Source organism: Hevea brasiliensis, chromosome 4 (assembly GCF_030052815.1).
Source record: "Hevea brasiliensis isolate MT/VB/25A 57/8 chromosome 4, ASM3005281v1, whole genome shotgun sequence".
In the NCBI taxonomy this organism is placed as follows: Eukaryota; Viridiplantae; Streptophyta; class Magnoliopsida; order Malpighiales; family Euphorbiaceae; genus Hevea; species Hevea brasiliensis.
This window is the reverse complement of record NC_079496.1, coordinates 110,854,796-110,865,698: the sequence shown is the minus strand read 5'-3', so window position 1 is coordinate 110,865,698 and position 10,903 is coordinate 110,854,796. Positions and strand designations below refer to the sequence as shown.

Genomic DNA, 10,903 nt, shown 5'->3' with positions numbered 1-10,903 from the left:
GAAGCGTAGACATATGGATGCTCCAGTTAGACAAATAGAGCACATTAGGGGGTTGGTTGGTTAGAGGATAGAAAGAAAAAAAGGTAGACCTAAATTGATTGACTTGAAGGAGAGTAGTATAACATTAACATATTTATGAGGATCTAACTCAAAATCGTTTAGAATAGAGAAATATATATATATATAGGTAGCCATGTATATATTCACAAGCAGAAGAACGGAGATATTTTTGTTGGCTCAAACGATCAGGAGCCACAGATTTCTCTGCACAACTATGAAGATGGTGCACATAAAATTTGAGTAAACTAGCAGTGTTGGTGGTGAGAGATGCAGCAGGTGGCCGGTGGTCCGGTTAGTAAGGGACATCCCCGTGGCAACATGGTGTATTATCTCCCTTTTCTGCAGGCTGGCTCTTTAACTTTTTCAATTTTTCTATAACATCTGCACCGTGGCTAACTACTCTGTTTTTTGGATGTCGGGGACGGGACGGTCTAATCTGTTCTGTCAATGCTCATTTCCAAGAAAAGATGTTGTTCCTTGTAATAGCCAGAACAATAAATATACATATTGAAGAAGCTCAAGTTAATTTTGTTTCGCAGGAATACCTTTTGCTAATTGTAAAAATTAAAATCGGCAAAACCATATACTATATATATAGTTTGTCGACATTTAGATTTAATCAAGTTTGATTTACTGTGTACTTTGTGACTCGACAGATTCCCTTCTGTGTAGTGCAAGAGTTGTCGTAGACATGGGTACGGTTCAATTTCAGACTCGAATTAGAATATGTCTGGTGATTTCAGTTTTAAGAGTTGAGAATTTAGAATTGGATTAAAGGGTTCTCTTTAGTTTTGATTTATTTTTATTCAATTTATTACAGATTGAATTGAGATTGAATTGATTTGGACAAATTCAACCATCAATTTTTTTTATTCTATTAAAAGAGAAAAATTCAATTTTTTACTTGGATAATAAAACTAATTGCGTTCTCAACAGGAGAATTTAAATTACTCTGAAAGGATTAGTCTTATGTGAAACATAAAACAGATATAGAGAACTTCAAGGCTGAGGTATCTTCTGTTTTTGGATCAGCTATAAGAATTTTCAACATAATGCATGAGAAAATAGAAGGAAAAGGACATTAGTAGTTGGAGCAAAGGGGAGGAGAGAGAAAAGGCGGCAAAAGTCATGTGTTTTGGGAACTTGAACCAATGGCATTGGCACTTACCAGCTTGTCTATGGAATTTATCAATGCTTTAACTCTATATAATCCAATGCTGCTAAGCTTTGGCTTCTGGGATCTGTATACAGAACACTGGATTTCTGTTAAGGCCAGCATCACCACATCCACCTGCAAGTGTCTCAACTCTTAAATCTAAACACAAGACTTCTCCAAAATGAAGGTAAGAGAAATGACTGTCCTCTTTGTCTTTACCGTTTTAATTGAGGATAATTAATTAATTAATTAATAAGTACGTAATTAATTAATTATTTCTCCAACAATTGCAGATATTCGGTTGGATGCAAAACAAACTCAATGGCAGGCATGGCACCAAGCAACTTAATTCTATTTCAGTCAATCGTACGCCCTCTTTAGCCTTTTGTTTAACTTTTATATACGCAGGATTTCTTATTCTTAATTAATTTAGCTTGTCATCGTGTCAATGCCTAATATTGCTTGAACAGACCTCCATACACACCAAGAACCTCGAAACCAAGAATTCAGCGATTGGCCTCATGGATTGCTGGCAATCGGTACGTTTGGAAACAGCAACATAAAAGAAGATTCCAACAAAGCTAACTCTGTTCAAGAAAATCTATCCCAAGATCATCTGCAACAGCTTACACTTGAAGAAGTAGAAAAACTTCATGATGAGGTAAAATCATTATTGCTTAATGATACAGAATCAGATACTGCTAAGCTAGCATTAGACAAGCTTCTCAATGGCAATCCCAGCTCGGAAGATGAAAAAGATTGCCATCTTCAAGGCAGCACCCTCACAATTCTTGGCACAGGGAAAGGAACATGCTTGGATAATACAGGCAGTGCAATGAACAAAAAGTCCTTGTCATTTCTTCTGAAGAAGATGCTTGTTTGCAGAGGTGGATTTACTCCTACCCCTATCCTAAGAGATCAGGTCCCAGAGTCCAGAATGGAAAAGGTAGATATATACCTGTATACTCATTTATATAAAATGTCTAAATTATGCATGTATGTTTAGGTTTTGTCACTTACATGGCTGGATTTTAATATGCAGATATTGAGGGCAACATTTTACAAGAAGATATATCCCCAAAACCCAAGTTCAACTTCGTCTACCAAGAAATACTTGGAGAATAAACACAAGCCAAGGCCTGTCAGCGAGGATGGCATAAATCACAAGGATGACAAGGGAAGTAAATGGGTCAAGACAGATTCTGAATGTAAGTGTACATATTATGGGGCTAATGGGGTTTCCAAGTTGAAAGTTCGCATAAAAAAACATAATTATCTGTTGTTTATTAACACCATTTTTGAATTGCAGATATAGTTTTGGAGATATAATTAAACTAATTACCTCTTCCCGGCAGTGAAGAATATATTACTTGGTATTAGCCAGATATTGCTTCTTAATTGTTCAGTTCATGACAAAACAAACAAATCATATTATTTGATCCAATTTTAATTATAAGTTAAACTATTCTGCAGAAAAACACATGCTTCTGAGCTTTGGATGCACTGAGATGAACAGTTGAACCTAATCATTGAAGCGAAAGCTGTCTTCATTCTTCATGAATAATTCCTGGAATATATGATCTATGTGGATGATCCAATGATTGATGTGTACATGAACTTAATGATTTTTTTTCCTTTACCATTATTGGTTGGCTGTAATCTGTATGGACAGTATGGTGCTAGCTAGCACAAGGACAAATCCCCCACGTCTCTCCTTGTTCTTTAATTTCTTTCATTTAATTTTCCATATTTAGCTTAGTTTAATATATACATCTACCCTTTCTTCAATTCCAATGTATATCTCACATGTGTATACCCTTGATTTCTATCCCTCCTCTACCCCTCTATTGTAGGAGAAAATATTATATGTAATATGTTTTTATAAAAAGAAAAAAAATATGACAAATTTGCATGGACCAAGTCCCTGTTAAGAAACTCCAACGAAATGCAACACTATCGCTGATCTTTACTTTCCATCTTCAATGGATTATCTCAATTCTCAACTATACATCCGATGGTCTACGTTTACAGAGGTTTTCCCATGTGGGAGGAGAATTTTTAGAATAACGGTTTGCATGTAGAACAGTTTTAGGCTTTGTTTGGCAATAGTTTTTAAGATAGCATTTAGTATTTTGACACTAATTAAAATATTACTTCTTTTATTTATATTATTTATTGGTATAGTATTATACTAGTATTTAAAGGATGAGGGAGTGTTTTAACTAGATCAATAAGATTATCAGCTAATTCAGCATTTATTTTTTTTACTAAACACTTCTGATTTAACAGTTATATAAATAGCTAACTACTGGCAGTTAGTAAAATAACTGACAGCTATTAAAACAACAAACAATTACTATAACAACTAATATTGCCAAATAGGACATTAATGGTTGCCCATGGATCCTGCTATAATTAAGAAATAAAATCTATTTATTATATATATAATGATTGCACATGCACGAGAGATTTAATTAAGCATGAATACCTACTACTTTGTCAATAAAGATATATATGCACCAGATGCACCCAATAATTTTCTTTTAGAACTTTATCACTTTATTAACTTCAAATAAATCTAACGAAATAAAATTAAAATTTTACTTGTGTCTTCAAATTTAACGTTTTAATTTTTAAATTCATTTAAATTCAGAGTTTATGAGTGTGAATTGTTAATAAAAATCTTTTTACTTATATGTTAATTTTTGTTTTTGTATCGCTTGATAACATTAGCCATTTAAGAAGAAAATAAACACTTTTGGAAAAAGATTGTGATTAAAAATTAAATTTAGAACTTTTTTTCTATTTTTATTCAATTAAATAATATTTTTTTCAATTTTATCAGTGAATTGATTGTCAGAGTCAATTTTTTCTATTTATGATAGTAAAATGTATCTCTAATTTTACCATAACTCTTCCCATTTTTATTTGTGAACGTTGATCATGTGATTATCGCCAATGGACTCTTGACAATGGCACGCTCTAGGGATAAATAATTAATTCACATGGACAATCAGATTAACTATTAATAATTTAATCGAAGTAGTTATTGTTGATAATTTTGTTTTTATCCTTCCTTTTTTAAATTAGTCTTGGGCCTGTTTGGCAATCGTTTTTAAGATAGTATTTAACATTTTGATTTTAATTAAAACATGAAATAGTTTATGAAAAGTTACTCTTCTAAATTTTTATAAATTGAGAGAGCGATTTCACTATAGTCAATAATATAATATCATTATTTTATATATAACAATTAATATAACATTTATTTTAATCGTACACTTCTACTTTAGATCACTATATAAATAGTTAATGACTTATAATTAATATCTAACAGCTAACAACTAGTCAAATAATTATCATTGAGAATAAAATGAGTGTTAATTAAGATGATATCATCATATTCAATATAGATAATCAAATACTTCAGTACAAAAATGTGTTAAATTAATAGTGAAAGGACAACCATAAGGATACAAGAGATTAATTTTCTGTTGACTATAAAACAGACATAGATAATATCCTAATGTGCCAAAAAAAAAAAATAGTGAACGGAGTAAAAAGGAAATGGAGTAGACCTAAAATGATGTGTGGAAAAAAATAGCATCAAAATATTTATAATTTTTAAATGTTGATGTGAGATTTTCTCTAACAGAAACAAATAGTAAAAAATAATCGATATAAGTGACCGTACTAATTTGAGATTAATACTCAGTTATTGTTATTGTGATGAAATAGAAGTTTCATGCCTGCAGCACCTTGCCCAATATTATGTTGGTGGCCATCTCCATATAATTTTCGGACGGATGCACCAGTCTTTGGGAAACCTGGGCATTCTGGGATTCGAGGCATTCTTCAGACTGGTAGGGCATGTTCAAGACTCATGACGCGGAGGTTTTTGCAAAAGAGCTCTTCTTCTTTCTCCTTTAATTTATGGCTCACATATTAATGGTATTATTATTGAATCAGATTCGTTTGCTGATATTTCTTCAATCAATTCTTTTGATGGAAATAGAACTTAGCATTGACAAATTGGAAGAATTCGATCCCCAACATCTCTGTTCATCATGTTCTTAGAGAATGTAATTCATTTGCTGATTGTCTTGCTTAGCAGGGAGTAACAAGAACCTCTGAATTCGTTGCTTGGTTCTAATTCGGTTCTGGACACGCTTGTGTTGGTTGTCATCACCAAGCTTGAGCAAGAGTTTGAGAGGCTTGTAGAAAGTTCAGTCAGGGTTCCACAACTCGAAGCTAATTTTGAACAATTTGCCTTCTCAGATGATTTTGTCTTCGTTGCTACATTAGGCTATGTTGCTGCTGATCTTTTTTCAGGTGTTGATGCTCTTCCACTAATTTCTGCTCAACATATGCTGCTTGGCTGTTTCACTGATGGACCTGTCAATTTGTCCCTGAAGTTTGCAAGGCTCTTGATATTGCTACCGTGCATTTTGACTTGGTATGCAGCCTCTCTCTGGTTTTTTCATTCAACGTGCAAGTGTTAGGATTGAATGAATTGGGTTAGGAATATTGACCATTGGGTAAACTTCCATGTTAATTTTTCCCAGGTTATTTCAATAATAATTTCTCTGATTTATCCAAAAAAAGGGGGAAGAAAAATTACTACTGATCTGCATGATAGAAAATTATCAGCATCACCATTATGAGCCTAAGCTTGATCCAAAATACGGGGGAAAAAAACTTATTCGAAAATAACTCTGGTACAGGCTTTTATTTTCCTTCAGATGTATACTCTACAATAAGGACTAAGGGCTTATCTTCAATCAGGATACGTGAGCAAAGAGATGAGATGCTCATGACTGGGAAACCGTGAAATGAGCTCAGAGCATTTTGCCAGTTCAAAATCCAGAAACTGAAATGCAGGGGCACAAGTGCAGCCTACTAGAGAGAAGTGGCTCTCGGTCTCCCTCGGTGCAGCATTGGCAACTGCCCCATCTGGGGAAATGATGTAGTCCTTCGTTGGAAATGCACCAAACCAGACATTTGGAGGCACAGTGTACTGTGGTTGCTGGTTGTCTCCAGTTAGATCAGACCCTAGGCATGTTAGTTTGACCTGCCCGTCTGTCTCATTCAATTCCAATACCTGAAAGAGTACATGATCCATTAGAAATTAGAGAAGGTAAAATAACAGCTCGTGCTACAAAATGAAGACATTGAGAATCCGGAACACTGGAATTTCACAATGGTATGATATTGACATGTTGGAAATAGGATCATATTTTGGATTTATGAGATGATTTATAAATCAAATTCACTTCCCTTCTTACAATTATGCATGAGTTTGCAGAATTACATACAGAAAACATTTCACCATATAGGGTGAAGGTTTAGCCTTTGGAGCTTGGACTATGTACCGGTCATGGGGTTGAAATGTCCACAAAAAGGGTAACCATAAACCTATTATAAATAGCCATGAATTTTCTAACACCAAGTTCAAATGATAAAAGGCAAATTAGCTATGATGTTTTGAATTTCGATAAATTCAAATTTGCAGCTAGAATTTGACAGCGATGCATATAATATCACCTTCCAAACTGCTTTAACCTTAAGCTAGTCAAATATATATACATTTGTACCTTAATAGTCTTTTACTGTTTAAAGGAAAATCAAGAAATTAGCATCAATTCATTTTATGGATCCTCTTCTATCAAATAGTAAAAGGTTTGGGCTTGGCCGCATATCAATGCTCTTGGGCACCCAGTTACATAAATTAAAATGGAAGGCCAAAATTGTTTACAAGAAGTAACTGGGTATCAGGCTCTCACGTAAAATCCATTGTATATAACTAAACATGTTTAGCAACTGACCTAACCTCCAAGGACCCATTTGTGGTCAGATGTGTGAGCCATGGACTCCCATATAATGACCTAATGCAACTCCTAGGGATGAACATCAAATGAAAGTCATCTCATCAATTATGAGCAGAAATACCAACAATAAATGCAAGACTACATCAAATTCAAGAAGGCCAAAATGAATTGGCCCAGACATCCATCACGCATAAAATGTATTTAGGAGAATGCTGACAAAGGCACAAAGGAAGACATGGATTTAGATAAGCTACAAGACAGATCCTTGATTTAATTGAATTTTGTAAATGCCTGGACAACTACAACTTGAAATCATAATTCCATAGCGCTTAGCACATTTGAATTTGAAGGACAAGCTAACAAATTGTGAGAACAATAAGCCGCTGGTGAACCATCAAATCATCTTCAATATCTAAACAATGTAGAGAAACCTACATCTTACAGAATGAATCAATATGCCAAATGATGTCAGTGAAGTTGGATGATTACCCATCAAATGACTGTCAGAAACTGAAATAGCTGATGATGAAAATTAAACTAAAAGGAGGACAAGGCAATTCCATGCCAGGATTAAAAATAAGTTCTAAACTAAGGTCAGCCATACCGTAATAGGTTCTCCCAAATAAAAATGCCAGGTTTCTGCACATGGGATGCGATGAAGATGTGAAACACTCCCAGATGGTAGTAAAAAGTAGATAGCTGTGCTGACTGGGCGATCAACCTTATCTATACATAATTTATGGCAATATTACTAAATCAGTTAATAATAAGAACATAGAAGTGAGACTATTTAGTTGCAGGCTCTAAAGTTTGAATCTAACTAGCAAAACTCCCCCTACCCTAATTATCCCTAATGACAATAACAATAATCATAGTGACTGCACACACTAAGAATTTCAAAATCAAATCAACATTTTTACTTTAAAATTTACAGTTTCAGTTAAATGAATGGTCTGTCTGCCATCAAAACGCTAAAGATTCTCTGACATGGCACATTGGTTATAACCAATAATTCACAAAACCAAATGAGAGATAAGAGCAACATATAGAACCAAACTAGAAGATTCAAATGAGGAGGGAGAAGTTGCTAGTTTTGCCACAAGTTATTAGCAATTTTTCTAGCTCAATTAAAACCCAGATCAGTTATGCTTGCCCAATTTCATTTTATTTGGAATTCTAATTCGATGAAATTCAAAAACTTTGCCAAGTCAAAAACAATGCAAGGTTCATGAGTCCAAATAATAACCAAATCTACGCTGAATCCTTCATTCAACAACCTATTCATACGCAACCAAAAGGAGCCTGAACTCGAAGTCAACAAAATTTAAGTATGAGAAGCTCAAAGGCGTTTTAAAACCAACCATAAAAAAAGAAAGGAACAAAATAGCTTATGTAATAGCTGTCAGCATCTTCACAGCCTCAGATCCATTAAACCAAATCATGGAGGAAGAGAAAACATAGCCTGATTTATAGTAGATGAGATAAACATAGCCTGATTTGTAGTAGATGAGATTCATGACTAATGAAAGTATCAATAGCTATAGCTCAAAAGGGAAAAAGAAAAGGCATGTGAAAAAAAAAAAAAAAAAAAAAAAAAAAAAAAAAAAAAAAAAAAATTACATCTAGAGGGAAGTTGAGAAGTGGAAAGACTGACAGATGCATCTCTAAAGGTTTCACAGAAGAATCCACCTTCTGGGTGGGGTTGAAGATTCAACTTTTTCACAAGTTCTGATGTAGAAGCCATGTCAAAGTTCTACCTTGCCAGATGATAGATCTTAAGATATTTCCGCGTTTGGTGTGCATGGACTCTTACTTGTAGCAATGGTCGGATGTAAAATAAATAAGGACCGACGGTCACCTGAAGAATGACTGATCAACAACTTTCTTCGTGGAAAAGTATTTAATAAATTTTATAAAACTTGTTATTATTTTTTTTTTATAATTAATTATCAATTTTTTTCTTAATCTCTAATTTATTTAATATCTTTCACATCAAACAAAATAAAATCCCTCCTCCTTTCATTTTACTTTTTTTTTTTTTTTTACTCCCCTGGTTCTCCTCTCTTTTGTTTCATCTTTATTTTTCTCAAAATATTTTATATTTCTTTCTATTGTGTCAACTTCTTATCATAGAACTTTTTATTTTAAAAGCTAATTTTTTACTAAATGACAAGATTTAAAAAAAAAAAAACTTTTAGACAAGTACACATATAATTTACTCTCTTTTTTTTAATTGATTATTTTTAGCACAAATTGATTTTTTTAAAGGACTCTCAATGAATTATGTTGAACACTTTTTTTTAATTGATTATTCTACATACTCTATTGTACACCTATAATTACTTGTATATAATTTATATATATTGATAATTTGAAAAACTCCTAATAAATTTTAAATCATTTGTAGATGGTAGATTTAGGCAAAAATTTGTTAGACTCTTTGTTTTTTTTTTAATAATAAATATGCTTAATTCACTTAATTTTTATAAAAATTGAAACTCATTAAAAAAAAACCAAAATGAAGTGTAATAATTTGTTATTTGTTTGAACTTTCTACAATTTATTGTAGGGAAATTGAAAGTTGATAATGAGATAGATAAATAAAAAAAAAATTTTAAATACCAAAACCTTACTTTTCATACTTACAACCTTTTTTTTTAATAAATCTAATGGTGATATCTAGAATTCATGTAAGGCTTATCTTTATTTGTAGTCTAATAATTTGAAAATTTTTGTTTTAGTCTTTCAAAAATTCAGCTTTGTAGGAATGAATAACTTCTTAAGATTATTACAAAAAATATAATGACCCAAGTAAAATATGATGACTCAAATTAAAGAATTATGTTAAACAAATATAAGAATTTCTTGTTTAATCATACTTCAATGTCTACTTGCTTCTCATTTAAATGATTTACTTCAAATAAGCTAGTGCCTTATTTTAGTTTTTATTTCTCATTGAACTTGATGAGCATAAAAATCATAATAATATTTTTAAAGTTATTTGTTTATTTATTCATTATAGGTACCATGGATTTTGATTTAAATGAAAGTCAAGATACTCTTTCTGATGGGATGACTGATTGGGAAGATCATAATGAAGAAATACAAGATATTGAGAATGATAAATTTGCTATTACAGATCCATATATAGGAATGAAATTCAATTCACATATTGAGGCATATTCTTATTACCAAAGTTAGGCTAAATTTTCAAGATTTGGTGTCTCTACTATAGCTTCTCGTCGTTCAAAAGCTTCCAAAGAATTTATTGATGCCAAATATGCTTGCACAAAATATGGCCAAAAGCGAGAATCAAATGCTACAAATCCTTAACCTTGTTTGAAAATAGGTTGTCAAGCAAAACTACACATAAAATAGAGAAATAATGGGAAGTGGGTTGTTCATAGTTAATTTCATCAATGATCATAACCATGATCTCTTTTCAAATCATGCACATTATTTTCCTTGTCATGGGACTATCACATCATCACAAAAGAATGATATAAGCACTTTGCACACGATAGGGGTAAGGACAAGTCAAATATTTGCTGTATTGGCTAAGCAACATGCAGTTATCAAATTATTGGTTGCTTAGAGAAAGATGTTAGGAATCATCTTGACAAAGAGAGGCGTTTAGAATTAGAAGCAGGTGATGCAAATGCAATGATTGAGTATTTTATGTGTATGAAAGATAATGATAATAACTTCTTTATGTAGTTGATTTTGATAAGGAACACCGCTTGAAAAATGATTTTTGGGCGCATGGAGATGGGAGGAGTGATTATCAAATTTTTGGAGATGTTTCTTTTAATACTACTTATATTACAAATAAATACAAGATGCCTCCTTGCTCCTTTCA

General features: G+C 32.5%; 2 protein-coding genes across 3 annotated transcripts; one reads left to right on the top strand and one right to left on the bottom strand.

Annotated features, from left to right (window-relative positions):
- The first annotated feature begins 1,259 nt into the window (after positions 1-1,259).
- LOC110632522 (protein DEEPER ROOTING 1-like) lies at positions 1,260-3,010 on the top strand. Of its 2 annotated transcripts, XM_021780783.2 has the most exons (6): positions 1,260-1,403; positions 1,510-1,582; positions 1,687-2,162; positions 2,259-2,424; positions 2,526-2,589; positions 2,690-3,010. In XM_021780783.2, the coding sequence occupies exons 1-5, from the start codon at positions 1,398-1,400 to the stop codon at positions 2,543-2,545; spliced, it is 741 nt and encodes a 246-aa protein (XP_021636475.2). In that variant the 5' UTR covers positions 1,260-1,397; the 3' UTR covers positions 2,546-2,589; positions 2,690-3,010. The 2 variants fall into 2 exon arrangements, with proteins under 2 accessions (XP_021636475.2, XP_058001902.1); XM_058145919.1 differs by lacking the exon at positions 2,690-3,010 and having other exon boundaries at positions 2,259-2,589.
- Positions 3,011-5,849: 2,839 nt separating this feature from the next.
- On the bottom strand, positions 5,850-8,926 carry LOC110632516 (uncharacterized). Its single transcript, XM_058145920.1, has 3 exons — positions 8,665-8,926; positions 7,649-7,770; positions 5,850-6,317 (listed from the first exon to the last, which is right to left on the bottom strand). Exons 1-3 carry the CDS (start codon positions 8,786-8,788, stop codon positions 5,994-5,996), a joined length of 570 nt encoding a protein of 189 aa, XP_058001903.1. The 5' UTR covers positions 8,789-8,926; the 3' UTR covers positions 5,850-5,993.
- Positions 8,927-10,903: the final 1,977 nt, after the last annotated feature.